General features: G+C 40.4%; 2 protein-coding genes across 2 annotated transcripts; both read right to left on the bottom strand.

The window, feature by feature from the left end:
• Positions 1-5,840: 5,840 nt before the first annotated feature.
• On the bottom strand, positions 5,841-8,777 carry LOC113027862 (leucine-rich repeat, immunoglobulin-like domain and transmembrane domain-containing protein 2). Its single transcript, XM_026177686.2, has 3 exons — positions 8,610-8,777; positions 7,611-8,392; positions 5,841-7,405 (listed from the first exon to the last, which is right to left on the bottom strand). Exons 1-3 carry the CDS (start codon positions 8,717-8,719, stop codon positions 6,618-6,620), a joined length of 1,680 nt encoding a protein of 559 aa, XP_026033471.2. The 5' UTR covers positions 8,720-8,777; the 3' UTR covers positions 5,841-6,617.
• A 934-nt stretch (positions 8,778-9,711) lies between these two features.
• Positions 9,712-13,111, bottom strand: lrit1b (leucine-rich repeat, immunoglobulin-like and transmembrane domains 1b). The gene is made up of 4 exons (XM_026178639.2): positions 12,832-13,111; positions 12,053-12,513; positions 11,499-11,804; positions 9,712-11,365 (listed from the first exon to the last, which is right to left on the bottom strand). Exons 1-4 carry the CDS (start codon positions 12,951-12,953, stop codon positions 10,287-10,289), a joined length of 1,968 nt encoding a protein of 655 aa, XP_026034424.1. The 5' UTR covers positions 12,954-13,111; the 3' UTR covers positions 9,712-10,286.
• Positions 13,112-16,536: the final 3,425 nt, after the last annotated feature.

Genomic DNA, 16,536 nt, shown 5'->3' with positions numbered 1-16,536 from the left:
CTTGAGGGATCCAAATTTTCTCATCCCCTGTCCCACCTGCAAATTAGGGGCATAATACTATAAATAAGACTTTGCCAGTGTGGTTCTTTATCACAACTGATCAAGATGGCAAAAGATTATCTGCTGCGAGGGCCATCCAATTGATTTTGGAAGAGAGAGTGGCTTCGGATGATGATGTTGACAAAGAGGTTTCAGAATATTTCACATTTCTGAAAATTTAGAGTCTGACAGTGACTTTGAAGAAGAGGATGAGGTTGAGCACCATTTAGTAACAAAACGAAGACGAGCACCCCATCTGCAGCCAGCTCCAGGACCAGAACAAGCCCACCAGACAGCAAGTGAAGAAATATGGATGTCAATAACTGGTGAAATTGAATGGTCTTCTTGCCCAAGAAATGAGCCACCCTGCAGAGCTGTTACTGTGATAAGGCAGGGCCAACACGGCTGACAGTTACTCATGTGCAGGACATCAAGTCTTCATTTGAGCTTTTCATCCCAGATTACATCCAGAAAATTATTCTGGATTGCAGTAATCTAGAAGGAAGGTGTGTTTTTGGAGAGAGGTGGAAGGAGATGGACCAAATTGATCTGCAGGCCTACTTTGGGGTTCTTATCCTTGCAGGAGTTTTCAGGTCCAAAGGGGAATCCACAGAATCCTGTGGGATGCAGAAACCGGCAAGAACCTTTCCGTGCATCAATGTCTCTGGAAAACTTCCACAAAATTTCCAGGATTATCCGTTTTGATAGCCGAGACGACAGACCAGCTCGACGGCAGAGAGACAAGCTAGCTGCCATCAGGACAGTGTGGGATAAGTGTGTGCACCACCTACCCCTGTTTTACAACCCTGGGCCTAATGTCACCATTGATGAGCAGCTGATCCCATTTAGTTGTGAAACATATTGCTTCACGTGTAAATGTGTTGTCTTTCCACTCACTCCACTTGATTATAACTGATTTATGTTTTTATAACATTTTATAAAAAAAAAAAAAAAAAAAAAAACGAGAAGCACATTAATTCATAAATGTGATCTAACAAAGGTAAAGGGAAAAAATTAACCATGTTTACTGTTCATATGGCTTGTAATTGGGATGAAGTAAACATCTGTTGAGTAATTTAACATAAAATTGTTTGATAGTGTTAATTTGGAAAGCCAAAACTCTAGCGGGTCCACCAGACCCATGAACACTGGCTGAGTAACAAAAATATGAACACCACACAAGGGTTAATTGTTGAGCTTATTGGGGTTATGATGGTAGGTTGTCTACCTCCATCCTATCCCTAGCACTCTCTGACATGCCAATCATGAGTATGTTCTCCTCCACTCTATGGTCTTCTTCTGTTCCTTCTGTCTAACCTTTGCTCAATATCTCCAGTATCCCTCCTCTGCACATGTCCAAATCATCTCAGCCTTGCCTCTCTAACTTTGTCTCCAAACTGCTCAACTTGAGCTGTCCCTCTGATGGACTTGTTTCTAATCTTGTCCGTTCTAGTCACTCTCAACTAAAGTCTAAGCATCTTCAGCCTCACCACCTGTCTTCTTGTCAGGGTCACTGTCTCCAAACCAAACATCATAGCAGGTCTCACACCCCTCTTGTAAACATTCCCTTTCATTCTTGCTGCTATCACAATTCACCCCTGACACTCATCTCCACCGGCTTCATGGTGCCTACACTGTCTTCTTTATCTCTCGTGTGCACTGTCCATTGCTTTGAATAGCCGATCCCAGGTATTTAAACTCATCCAACTTCACTATCTCGATTCCTTGCGTCTTTACCTTTCTACCAGCCTAACAGGTTTCAACGTAACTTTATTCTTTCATGAGTTATTTACAAGTTTCTGACCACTTATAAAATGTGTTCAATGTGCTGCCCATTGTGTTGGATTGTCAATGCAACCCTCTTCTCCCACTGATAGCAACACCGCAGGAGAAATGCCAGCACAGGCATCCAGTATCCGTAGTTTCAGGTGCTGCACATCTCGTATCTTCACACCATAGACAATCGCCTTCAGATGACCCCAAAGATAAAAGTCTAAGGGGGTCAGATCAGGAGACCTTGGGGGCCATCCAACTGGCCCACGACGAACAATCCACTTTCCAGGAAACTGTTCATCTAGGAATGCTCGGACCTGGCACCCATAATGTGGTGGTGCACCATCTTGCTGGAAAAACTCAGGGAACGTGCCAGCTTCAGTGCATAAAGAGGGAAACACATCATCATGTAGCAATTTCAAATATCCAGTGGCCTTAAGGTTTCCATTGATGAAGAATGGACCCACTATTGTTGTACCCTATATACCACACCAAACCACTCTCCAGTGACGTGCAGCGAGTGCTACGCTGTGGGCTCTTGCTGAATGAAGCTAGGACAGCCACTGATGTTTCTTCATTAGTGACAGTTTTCTTGCGTCCACATTTTGGCAAATCCAACACTGAACCAGTTTCACGAAACTTAGCAAGCAGTTTGCTAACTGTGGTGGTCTCGTCGGGTGTCTTGCATTGAAATCTGCTGCAATGACCCGGTTATTGCATTCACCAGATATCAACACAATTTTGATCCGCTCCTCACGTGTTAACCTCTTCGACATGTCAATGGCTGTGAACAAAGAGAAACTTGTAAATAACTCATGAAAGAATAAAGTTACGTTGAAACCAAGCACACCATTGTTTTTCTTGTGACATTACCAATAAGTTTGATGTGTCACATGGCCCTCTTCCTATTGAAAAAACAAAAGTTGTATCCAAGATGGCCGACTTCTAAATGGCCACCATGGTCACCACCCATCTTGAGGAGTTTGCCCCCTCACATATACTAATGTGCCACAAACAGGACTTTAATATCACCAAACATTCCCATGTTATTACGGTGTATCCATATAAATGGCCCACCCTGTACTTCTCCAGGCTTTCTTGCACCTGCTCCCTACTCTCACTACAGATCATAGTCTCATCTGTGAACATCACAGTCCACAGAAACTCCTGCCTGATCTCATCGGTCAACCTGTCCATCACCACTGCAAACAAGGTGCTCAGGGATGATCCCTGATGTAATCCTACCTCCATCTGTTACTCCAATAGCACCTTTCCTCACAGTCTTGCTACCCTCATGTATGTTCTAAAAACCATGTCTTCACTCACTAGTATATTTGCATCTCTAACCTTATTCACTTAATCTACTGCACATCCTTTCCAGCTCGATTTCTGCCTCTAGCCAACTAGTACAAGTCCTTTTCAAGACTTTCTTGGCTTGGTTTTTTCTCAATCTTTCCAGAATGTCTGGAATGTGAACAATTTCTAAAATACTTTACTGATAAAATTCTATCTCTCAAATCCTCACTCCCCCCAGTGGTGAGCCTTGCTTTCACTGGAGAATGTGCTTCTACTTTTCATCAGTTTGAGCCAGTGTCACTCTGTACACTTAAGCAAATTGTCAAGCAACTGAAAATTACTAGTTCTGCATATGAACCTCTTCCGTCTCGCATTGTGAAGGACGGCTTTGATGTAATTGGGCCCAGTATTCTATTTTTAATGAACTCATCATTGTCTTCTGGCTATGTTCCCTCTGTTTTTAAACATGCTATAGTGCAACCTGCTCTCAAAAAAAGGTGTCTTGACCATTGTGATTTTGTTAATTATAGGCCGATATCCAAACTTCCATTCCTCTCCAAAATCCTAGAGAAGATAGTTCTCTCGCAACTCCAGGCTTACCTGGATGCGCATGACATCTGTGATAAATTTCAGTCTGGTTTTAAACCACGCCACAGCACCGAAACAGCTTTGCTGAGAGTCCTTAATGATCTTCTCTTAATTACTGATTCAGGGCATTCTGTTGTATTAGTCTTATTGGATTTGTCCTCAGCTTTTGATATGGTTGACCATAATATCTTATTAACGAGGTTAGAACGCACTGTGGGCATTCGGTGTGAAGCCCTTAACTGGTTCAAATCATACCTTTTGAACAGGTCTTTCTCCGTTACCTTGGGTACTTATTCTTCCTCAACTGCATCCTTATGCTGTGGTGTGCCCCAAGGCTCTGTACTTGGCCCAGTGTTATTCTCATTATATATGCTCCCCCTAGGCTTAATCTTTCTCGAGTGCATGAGAGAAGTCAGAGAATGGCTTTCAGGCAATTCCCTTATCCTGAATGATAAGAAAACGGAAATTGTGGTGTTTGGCAACCATATCCCTTGGGGCCTATTAGCTGATACCTTTGGTTCCTTTGCCACTTCTTTCTCTGACTCAGTTAGTGACCTAGGTGTCCTGCTGGATAGCTCTTTCAAATTTAACAAACAAGTGTCCTCAGTAATCAAATCTAGCTTTTACCAACTGCGCCTTATTGCTAAGGCTAAGCACTATGTTCCTCATAAAGATCTTGAAAGGCTCATTCATGCTTTTGTGACTTCTAGATTGGATTACTGTAATTCTCTCTCCTTTGGTCTTCACTCCGCTCTCCTTCACAGACTCCAGCTTGTCCAAAATGCGGCGGCTCGCCTCCTGACTGGCACTAGAAAGCATCACCCCTGTTGTTATTGATTTGCATTGGCTACCCATAAAATATTGCATTGAATTTAAAATATTGTTGCTCACCTTTAAAATTATAAATAATTTAGCCCCTCGTTATCTTGTCGATCTTCTTAGTCTATATGTCCCTGGGCGAGCCCTCAGGTCTTCAGCCCAATTACTCTTGACTCAGCTTAGATCTAGACTTAAATCTAGGGGTGACCGTGCTTTTGCCCTGGTTGCACCTAATCTGTGGAATAACCTTCATCGCTATCTGTGCGTCAGACTCCATTTTATCTTTTAAATCCCGTTTAAAAACTCACTTATTCAACATAGCTTTTCCATCTAGTTAGTGTACTTATTTTATATTTGGTTTAATTTTTATTTATGTACTTTACCTTTTAGCTTTATCTGTTCTTAGTAACTTTGTTCTTATATTCCCTTTTATTGCTGTATAATTAGTGCCCTCAACCTGATGACATATGTGGTACTTTGTAAATAGTCTTTTATTTAATCATGTCTTAATTTACCTGTTTTTATTGTAAAGCACTTTGGTGTACCGCTGGTTTTTTAAACGTGCTATACAAATAAAGTTGTATTGTATTGTATTGTATTGTATCTTTCCATAATACACAAAATCAGTCTTTTTCTTTGTTTTTTTTAGCCAACTCCTACAACAGGATCAAGAGTTGGCATCTTAGGCTCCTGCAGGTACTTATGAAGATCCAATATTATAATGTTATTTTGACACCTAACAACCACCAAAAAAATACAAATCACAAAGTTTCTATAGCTTGGACAAGTACTAGCTGCTATAATGAACGTACATTAGGGTTCCCATTGTTCTTCTAAAATAAGCAAAACCTTCACTAAAATTGATCAAAGCTGAATTAACCTTGTTTTTTTTTTATTTAGAAATACATTTATTTGGAATAATTTGCTATACTGAAAGAAACAGGTAACAAAAAAGAAGAAGAAAAAGAAAAGTCAGCATTACATAACTTTTCCAGTCTTTTACTACTACTGTCCCTACTTTTCATATAACATCACTTTCTTTTTAACTGGGCTGTACATATTATATTAAATCAATTTATTAATCAATTAATCACCTTTCGGTGATTAACTTCTTGAAACAACTATGTCTGGAAAAAGTACTATATATTAATATATTATCTAAATAATAGCCTTTTTCAATTGTTTTATTTATCTATTAAAACATAAAATTATTATAACATGCAGTAACTGATGCACATGTAAAAATCATGTGAAAATACAGTCACCGTGTGGACACAATCAGCTCAGAGGCATTAAATGGAAATATCATGTTCTGCTGACTAGGATTCAGATAGAAAATCACTTTAATCTGCTTAGCAGTGTATGTATAAATTCATGGGAAAATACAGCTTACGTAACAAATCCTCTGAGTGATTGTGATAAAAAAAATCTGAGTATGTCTCAGCATTTGTCTTTGACTTCTTTTTAATCCACATCAAACGCATTTCATTCAGTCATAATAAATCTGCAGTCCTTAAGAGAAAACACAAAAAGATTAAAAACATTTTCAAGACAAAGTAAATCAAAGCAGGCCAGAAACACACGTACAATCCACAACATCATATTGCAGTACTGCATGATAACTTAATTACACACGATTAATTTTTTTATTTCACAAAGTGACACTAAAATAGAAAATAAACCCTCCATTTAACAAGGAAGAAAGGCATCTCCATTTTCAGGTGACAGCTTGCAATATACATACATTCAAAGTGGATGTGTGCGTCTGAGTTTATATAAGCAGCAAAGTCAAAAAGAGGAATTATAACAAAAGTCCAACACTGAAAGGGAAAACATGTTTACCCCATGAACAAATGTGTTACTTTACCACATAATATATGTACAATTCAATTGTTTTTTTAAGTTTTATTTTAATGTTTTTACTTACATGGTCACAAGAGTCTTCAAAGTGTGAACCAGAAAAATAATGGTGCATGTATTTTAGAAAATAGTATACTTAGCTTTGTAATTCAACTGTAACACATACATTTAGAGGCACAAACTTAAACTACAAATAAACTTCATGTAGAAATGTATTATGAATGCAGTTCTTGACTTTGATGCTAGTACAGGTAAGCTGCACTTCCTCCTTTGGACTTATCCTCAGACCTCCGTCTCTTTGTTGGCTTTTCCATCGAACTTTTGCACAAAGCTTCATCGCTGGTTGCCTGCAGGCTGTCAAAAGTGCCCTGCCTCGCCCCCTCCTGCAGGTTTTCATCATGCATTCTGTGCATCCTCCACAGATCCACAAACCGGTCCACACAGCTGAACCTGGCCTCTGTGGTGCAGGCATACATGCCAACCGGCACAGCCAGCACCATTGCGCACACAATAACTATAATGTGGATTAACCTTTCTTTCTGCTCCATCTCACTAATGTCACTTCCTGTTACAAACACAATGCACTGACCTTCCCTTGGTGGGTGGTTCTTCAGGGTCACACACACCTCGTATTTGGTGACAGGAAGCAGATTACTGACCGAGTAACTGTTGATGCCCGGGCCAATGTAGATCATTTCCTTCTTTGGTGAATCATATTTGCCAAAGTGGATGGTGAACCAAGTTTCTGCAGGATTTTCAGTTGCTGCGTGCCACTCTAAGGTAATTCCATAAACTGTCTGTTTGGCTATGTGTATTTCAATGTAGGCATTCTCCTCAGATGACAGCATAGGGACAGGCGGGAGGAGAGGAAGGGAGGAATCAGAAGAGGCGATGTTAACTGTAATGTTGACAGAGGAGTTGCCAATGAAATTGTTGGCCGTGCAGGTGTAGAGTCCTCGGTCTGCCAGATGAAGAGAGGGGATCAGGAGCTGGGAAGAGAAGGTCTCCTCATCGATGTTTGTCTGTGATGCTGCAAGGTGAAAACAGCATCAGAGCAAATCACAGGATTTTTTTCATCTGGTAATGACATGCTCAGGTATTCTGATATTATGCAGTAAGTATTGTCTCTTTCAAAACACTGCAGCCTGGGAGTTCACTATATATACTTCGCTAAGTGCTCCAACAGCAGGTTCACAACAATTTAATGGATGGTAGTGATTAAAAAAAAATCTTACCAACAAATCCTCTTATAATCTTCAGACTGTACATCCACTGAATGGTCGGCTCTGGCCTGCCCTTCACTAAGCATGTTAGGGTTGCATTTGCTCCCAGAGGTAAAGTGATGTTGGTTTCTGGGGCAGAGGTCACTGGCCTCATGCATGATTTTAACTGAATCTCGTGGAAAAACTTGTGAGCTTTGAGAGCTGGACCTGAACACATCAGATAAGAGTTCATCAGGATGATGGGAGGGCTGACTGCCCTGGTGAACTCCACAAAGCCTTTGAGGCGGCAGTCACACAACCAGGGATTATCATGCAGCCCCAAAACCACATTTGACACCATCCCTTCTTTTGCCCAGGCTTTCTCAGCTATTTGAAAAAGGGGCCAATTAATGAAGACTTCTTTTGCTATGACACTAAGCTGATTGAAGGATAAATCTAAGTAGGTCAGTGCAGGTAAATATCTCAGAGCATGTTCGGGTAGCACATCCAGGTGATTGTGTTTTAGGTCCAAAATCTTGAGTTTTGGTGTATCCTGAAATGCTGTCCATGGTACTGAAGTCAGCTTGTTCCCTTGTAGCCTTAGCTCAGTCAAGTTAGCGAGCCTCTCTAGGCTTTTCATGTTCATCAGAGCGATCTCATTAAAATTTAGCCAGAGGAACTCCAAGGCAGGCACTTTTGAGAAGGATCCTCGAGGTAACTCAGTCAGATGGGATTTTTCAATTCGGATTTTAATGAAATCATGTGGGATGTCCACTGGGATTTCTCCCATGGAGGATTCCATACATAGTAAAGACCTAAAATGACAGACAAGAAAATTTGTGCTATACAAAGATAATGGTGTAGTACACTTAGCTTAAACGCAAATTTTGGATAGTGTTTATTTGGGCATTTCACACTAGTCATGCTATAAGTAATGTTTATTGTAGCACGTAACTTATTCAAAAGAGGACAGACTCATAGCAAATATACAACCGAGCTTTACAATGTAGCATATTTTTAGTGGCCACTTACCTTCCTAAGATATCATCTGTGCAGGAGCAACCGAACAAACAAGTTGACGATCCAAAAGAGATGAACTGGAATACCAAAGTGATATGCAATGTGACATAAAAGGCGTCCATGATCCTAGACACGCATATGAAATAGGCCTGTCAGGGCAGGACATGCTCATGGGCTGCGTGAAAGAAAGCCCATTACCTTAATCTCCCTTGACGTAACCCTTAAGAGGCCAAATGACATGTGAGACACAGGTGTATTTATAGCAATGGTCCACTTTTTCTAAACACAATGTTAGATCTTTTCAAAAGGACATAAAGAGTTAACATTCACAAGTGTTTTTCAGTCGAGAGCTATGAGTTCGGCTTGATAGTAGTTCTTGTCTCAGATATGACCCCAAAATGCTTCGCATCAGATTAATTTAATTTATTTGTTCCCCACTAAAGCAGCAGCATTGACATGACAGGAGGCCCATCTGTGTTAAGTGGGCCGGAGCCCGTCAGGCTTAGCAACACTGAGAGGGAGGGCTGCACAGAGACAGAGACAGATGTCTGGAGAGGACTGACCTCAATAATCTAAACACTGTTTGTCTCTCAGGTTGATAAAGGCCAAATCAGCATATACCAAAGCGAGTGCGAAAACAAACATCTACACTATAGCTCTGCAGTTTCACATCCTTTAATACCCACGCTTTTTATACATGCGCATTATAATTTAACAGATAAACAGATTAGCCACATGTTCAGCATTTCAGGAAATGTCTTTTACATAAGGCATATCATAATCGTCGTTTATTGCTACAGTTTGCTTGAATGCTGAGTTAATCATACAGAGACTGTACTAGTAGGTAATTTAGATGCTGGAGCACCCATAATCAAAATGATAAAGACTGATCCAATGGAAAATATGAATATTAGTCCAAATTTATGCCATTATATGTATCAACTGTAGTGATTCATATATTAATGCTACAAAAACTGCCTCGGATTTGCCTACAGCTGTATTAATTGATTGTATTTACTTAGTTTAAGCATGTTTTGTAGCAGTTTATAGATACAGGGGATACGTGTGGGTGTTTTTAAGGAAAGTAAAGATGTAGGAAAAAAGTAAGCATAAATCAATATAAAAATATTTATTTTTATACAGTACATTCATACATACACATATATTTTAGGTTACAAATATTTACACATTACAAAATGTACTGTATTTCAGGTTTTTCACCCAACAGTAAACCTGGCACATTCACATCATACTGACATATAAAACAGGCTAAATAAACTATTGTTTCCCTAAATACGTGTAGAATAAAGATTTTCACACAAAGCATAAGTTACATCTTAGGAAAAAACAAAGAAAAGTGAATGTATTGGGTTTAAGAGAGTTTAGGGCATCGAGAGAGTTTTCTCTTATTCTTAAAAGTGCACGATGAATTAAAAAAAGTTATTTCTACACCACTTGTAAATTTACAACTGCGTTACTGTGTATATTTTCCCTTTTTGTTGTTTCCCACCAAATGAATGGTAGCTTTTACTCCCACAAGGCTGTAATTTATTTGAATAGATCCAGTCCTAAAAGAGCTACAAGTGTCCTCTGGATACCCCTTTAAAAAGAGGATCATTTGAATCTTTCTAACAGTGGAGCACGGCGGTGCAAAGTGCATCCTTTGGGAACTGAGGCATATGTTTGGTTTTAACAGAAGTACTCATTAGGTAGCCCTTCAGTCCTGGCTGTGGCCTCTGAGTCAACACTAGATCTCGCTGAGAGCAGCCTGTTGGATTCGTCAGGATTTAGCCTCGTTAGATACTCGCCTTCCATCCCCTTAGCTTTGGTCCCAGGGCCGAGGGTCTCAAACGTGACATACGAGTCCTGTATTTCTTTGGATTGCTTCCCCAGCAGCTTTTGGCAACGTTTCTTTATTGCCCCACAGCACACAATCAGTGTAAGAGGAACAGCAATCACGCATGCCACCGTTATCACCACCACATTAATGAGCTTCTGAGTGCCACTGGCACTGGCTGCTTCATCGGTTGAGAAGATTACACACTGCTCCTTTTTTGGGATCAGGCCTTTGACGCAAACACAGGCAATGTACTTTGTCTTTGGCACAAGGCCGTCAATTGTGATTCTGTTTCTTCCAGAGCCCACATTGATTCGACGCATGTCTCTCTCACCAAATATAGCATATAGGACGCTAAACTCGGTGGTATTTGTGGCTGTAGGGGCTCGCCAGTTCAGAGAGACAGTATGGTCAGTGTCACCAATCACCTTTACAGAACGCACTATCCTTTTCTCAGGAGCTTGCTGTAACGATGAGGCATTGGCCGATAGGTTACTTAAAGCATCCTGTTGCACGTCCAGTGGCTTCTGTGCATCCGAACCTTTGCCTCGTCCCTGAGAAACACCATCAGAGATGCTGTAGCTCTCAATCTCATACTTCCCAGTCACCCCCTTGCCATTAAGAGGTTCAATGATGGGCTGTGCAGCTGTAGATGTAGGTGGAGGAACGTATCTGGCAATAAGCTTTTCCTGGTATGCCGCTCTGCCAATGCCACCATTTTTCTTCCCCCTTGATCTCTTAGAAGTACCACCACCGCCACCTCCTGCTTCTTCTGACCGAAAGGAATCTGTGATCACCAAGGAGATGACAGCGTCTGCCGTGCCCACAAAGTTGGTCGCCTTGCAAACATATTTCCCAGAATCCCGGTAAGAGACAGCAGGCACGCTCAGAATCGACCAAATGATGCCTTCCTTTGAGATCTCTTGCTGAACTGAAAAAACAAAAAGGTAGAGATCCACAGAGATAAGCAGATTGATAAAAAAAGAATAACTTTAATGTAATTGACACGTGTGCAGAAATAAATCAAATCTAAGCACATCTGGAACAAATGCAACAAAACTCACTGGTGCCGTTCATTTTCTTGCCATCAGCACGGCTCCAGAACAGCTCTGGGATGGGGACTCCAACTGTGCCGCAACGCAGCAGCACGTTGTTGCCCAGTGAGCTCCGAACACGAGCCACAGCCGTATGCACTCGAGGGCCTTGGCACCTCTGCAGCTCTGCTTCAGTGAAAAGAACCCCTGATAGGCTCTCAGGATCAGCGCATCTTAGTCGAGTGTCAATGAGAGCCACGGAGGACGAGGGGGACTTCTGAAACTGAACCAGATCATAGAGTCGACAGTCACACAGCCACGGGTTATCATGAAGACCTGCAGAGGAATGTATGGAAAGACTTTATTAGTGAAAACAATAAATTAAGTTGTTTTACCCAACACTGAGTCATTTTAAGACCAGACCATTACCTGGGATTGAGTATAAATAAACATAATTAGCCTAACAAGTTGACACACTGCACACACAGTATATTTAGACTAATCCCTAACTGAGCTTTAAAGAAGTAGCTCTCATACAAGGCAGATTACAAAGAAATCTTAATACATTAACATTCAATCCTCACCAAGTATTAGTTTAGAAGAATCAGCGTCCTGGGGTGGCTTCACACTTAGCCACATTGTGAGAATTTCACCAGGAACGGTTGTGAGACTGTTGCTAGACAAGTCCAGGTAGGTTATGTTCTGTATATACATGATGGCTTCTGCAGGCATGCTGGAGATCTTGTTGTTGTGTAAGTCGAGGAGCCTCAGGTTTGGCATGTCTGTCAGAGACTCCCAGGGGAAGGAGGTAAGGGAGTTGCCATCCAGCCTGAGCTCATTAAGGTTGTAAAGACCCCGGAAACTGTCAGGAGTCAGGGAGTTCAGGGAATTGAAAGACATCCAGAGAAACTCCAGACTGTTGAGGTAGTGGAAGGTGCTGCTAGAAATCCGTGTGATTGCCGTCTTCTCAACGCGGAGCTTTGCCGTGTCAGTTGGGAAATTTTGAGGAACCACAGTGATTTCCGGATCATTGCAAAGAACACTCCTGCAAGAAAATAACAATAAAAAAATATGACTACCTCTACAGAACATGTAGCAGTAACAATATTAAAGATACTTTTAAATTCAAGATGAAAGCATATTTTATACGTTAGTTTTAAATAAAAAAATAAGTTTAAAAAGTTCAGTTTATTAAAGAAAAAACTTAGCAGACTATTTTTGAGTTATACGCAAATGGGATTAAGGAACAAATCCAAGTTAATTCCAGCACACGGAGTCACTGAATATAGCAAAGCTATATTCTCACTTTTATGGCAAAGCATAATAATACAATTGTGCTCTGAATTCAGTTCACAGAGCTTACCTCGCTTTTGATCCGTCGCTTAGTTTGTGAAAGAAGCAGCTGCACTGGGCAGGACACGGACTGCTCATCAGAGGAAGAAAAACTAAAGCCAAACAAAAAGCTGCAGGAAAATGTCGACTCATTTTGCAAGCTACTGAACACTATGCAACTAAACTACAGTTACAAAGCATGCGCCGCTACTCGGTCTAACGGGACGCGGGATGCATCGTGGTGCTTTGCACGCTCACAGATCCACTCTGCTCCGACTGGTCTGAATCCTGAGATAAAAAGGATAGGCAGGGATTAGAGAAGGACTTGGGTTATTTTCATTCACACGATTAGGCTATTGCTTCCTGGAAGCTGATAGGTTACCGCGTTTTTACTTTCATTCTTAGACATACTTTCCAAGCAATGATTGGATGGACAGTTATGACACAACTACCTGCAATTATAGGACATAAAGAAGTAGCAGGTGGACGAACTACAATCGCTAAATCTACCATACCTGAGTGAGCATTTGCTTCTTTTTTTTTCTTCGAGTAAAAGGGGAAATATCTGAACACATTTAAAACGTTATTCTTATCTTATCATTTTTATCCGTCTCTAGGCTTTCTGCTCCACGTAAATTGACCAAGTTTCACCAAAAACAAACAAACTGAATAAATTCTGATATGAAACACAAGACGATAAAAACTCCTCTCGATTAGGTTTAAATGTCCTCAAACCGTCGTTTTTGTTAGAAACTTCATTTACAGACTGTAGTTAAATAGTAGCAGTGAGCGACCACTAGATGGCAGTGGGAAGTCACTGAGTGTAAACAATTGTTAAACACTTACACTGCTTGTCTCCGTCCAGGTAATCAGTGGGTTTGAATACAATTTTAAAACAGTTTTTCTTATGGAGAGAATTTCTAATCTCTGCAAGACTGCATGAATCTACTTCCCCCCAAAAAGAACATTAATAAAAACTTGGATTTCATCATGCTTTGTGATTTTTTTTCTGTGCTATTAACACATGTACATTCATACATCATCATATGCAGGCTATCTGAGTATGACATACTTTGTGGATGACAGATGTATTGTCACAGTCTGAGGGGTTTTTTTTCACAGGTAAAGAGGTTTAAAGACATGGCTGCTCGGCAGGGTTTTCAAATCCTTTAATCCAGTCATCTCTCAGTCTCTTGATAATACAACTTTGTTCCATTTCTTTCAAGAGGGCTGTCCCAGACAGGAAAACCTCCAACCCCGCATCTGTCCCTATAACATTTCCCCATATGACCCCACATCTTGAATTGGGGTGTAAGGCGCATCTTTTAATAATGCCTTTATAGCAATTAAGATTTATTTACAAGAATAAATGATCTATCAACGGGAAAGTGTTATAATAATGAAAGAAACTGATGCAAAATGACATTTTTCATTTTTAATTACCAAAAATATACATTTTAAATAAATACAATTATTAATTTAAAAAATATTAAGTCAAAATAGAAGCAATTCTCTACATTATGGAAAAAAAAACATGTATCGCTTTCACAGGACTCTATGCATAGATTTTTTTTGAAAACAAAAGAATTAAGAAGGCAAGTAGCAGCAAGGGGCTGACAGTCAAACACGGCAGCCTGCACACTAAAGAAATAATAAGACTTCTAAAACAATATCCTTTGGACAGGGAAGGAAAGATATTTGCCAAAATGCACAGTTCATGAAATCCTGTCCTTGACCAGTTCATGAACTCCTCTGTCTACCAAGCAATACAAAGTATTCTACAGTCAAATTTGGGGCCATCTGTCCGACAGCTGAAGCTTGGCTGAAATTGGGTCATGCAGTAGGACAATGATCCCAAGCACACGAGCAAATCTACAACAGAAGGAGCGAAAAAGAAAAGAATCAAGATGCTGCAATAGCCCAGTCAAAGTGAAATGCTGTGTTAGGACCTCAAGAAAGCTGTGAAGAAATTAATGTCTGCAGGCCTCAGTGAGCTGAAGCATTGTTTTGAAGAGGGGTGGGATAAAATTCCTCCACAATAACATGAGAGATTCATAAAATCACACAGAAAACTATTACTATTATTGTTTATAACGGTGGTTCTACAAGCTCTTGCTCACTGGGTGTTCTTAGTTTTTCACAGGAGTCCTGTGAAAACTTTTCTTTTCACATGCCTGAAAGTACAATACCTAAAGTAGGTGCTGTATGTAAACACAGTATATTGGCGCCTGTATGTGCACTGGGGTGGGGGCATTTCCATCTGAGCTGTTTATGAGAAAAAGGTAGAAAAAGACCAGTGTCTAGAAAATGGGAGTTATCCCATTTAACTGCTTCTAGTTTTAAATTAGGAAATATATTTTTAAAAATGCTTTCAGTTCCTGGTCATTTGTTCAAATGGAGTTTCAACAATAAAGCCTTTGTTTCATTGCAAAACCAACAGATTATGCTGCAGTAATTAACTATTTGTCAACGGATCAATGTTTAGCCTTTGTAGGGAGTTGTAGCCTTGTGTTTTATGCCACAGTTTCATTTGTGTGTGGCTAAACACGACGAATTCTCTCTGACTGAGATGATGTTAATTAAACAGTTAAATTAAAGAAAGCTACAGTCCTGATCTCTGGCATTATGTTAAGTCTGTCAGTGCAGGTCATAGTGCAGCTGTTGGACTAAAACTTATTCAACCTCAAAACGCTCTTTAGTTACTTCAATGCTCATATTTTAATCCTATTTTCTTCACACTCAGCCCCAGCAGATTAACAGATTGTGCTATTAAATATTTTGAAATTGAGAAACTGGCATTGCTTTATGTTCCTGAATGGCATCACACTGCTCCACCAGCTTCTAACAAACACCTCGCTAGGCCTTTTGTTGGGATTGAGGGCACCACACAAATATTCTGCGATGTGATTCAGATGCTCCAACTTGTCAATTTATCTGTGAAATATTGGCATTTTTACCGCCCCAAATGTTCCAGAGCAGCAGATGCCAGCAGATGACAAGTACACATGTCATAGCTTTTTTGTGTGTGTGGATTGAACACAGAGCTTACAGAAAAGACAATATGGACAGTTTAGAAAAGGGTATTATAAGTCCATTGGGACAATTCATTACTTCATAGTTAATGAGGTTGTGGTAATCTGTGGCAAGCTTAGTGGTGCAATCAGACTCTACCCAAATGTTACATTTTAAAAGGTTTAAGCAGCCACAATAGCCAAAGGTAACTTAGGACAGCTGTGACATGGGATGACAACATGCCATGTCACAGATCCTCAAATCCTCGCAAAATGCCTTCTTGAACATGACAGCAAGTACGTAACAGCAAGTATCCAAATGGCCTCCACACTCACCAGATCTCAATACAATCACAGACCTTTGGGATGTGGTGGAACAGGATGTAATCCCACACGTGCAACCAATAAATCTGCAACAACTATGATGCTATCTTGTCAATATGGACCACAATCTCTTAGGATTTTTTCCAGTACCGTGCTGAATCTATGCCAAAAGGAAATAAAACAGTTCTGAAGGTAAAAGAGGTCTACTTCCTGAAAGTGATGTGTAGGCTGGTCTGGAAAACATTTCGTTCTTACAGCAGAAAGAAAAGAGATAGCCTGATGTAGTCATGAAAGTGAGTACTGGCTCTTGACATTAAGTAACTTACGGTTGTTCCCAAAGTTGCCTGAAAAGCCTCCAATTAATCCAAAACTCAACAGTGACTCCCTGTTAAACCCAGAAT

The sequence above is a fragment of the Astatotilapia calliptera genome, chromosome 8 (assembly GCF_964374335.1).
Source record: "Astatotilapia calliptera chromosome 8, fAstCal68.1, whole genome shotgun sequence".
NCBI lineage: Eukaryota > Metazoa > Chordata > Actinopteri > Cichliformes > Cichlidae > Astatotilapia > Astatotilapia calliptera.
This window is presented reverse-complemented; position numbering and strand designations above follow the sequence as displayed.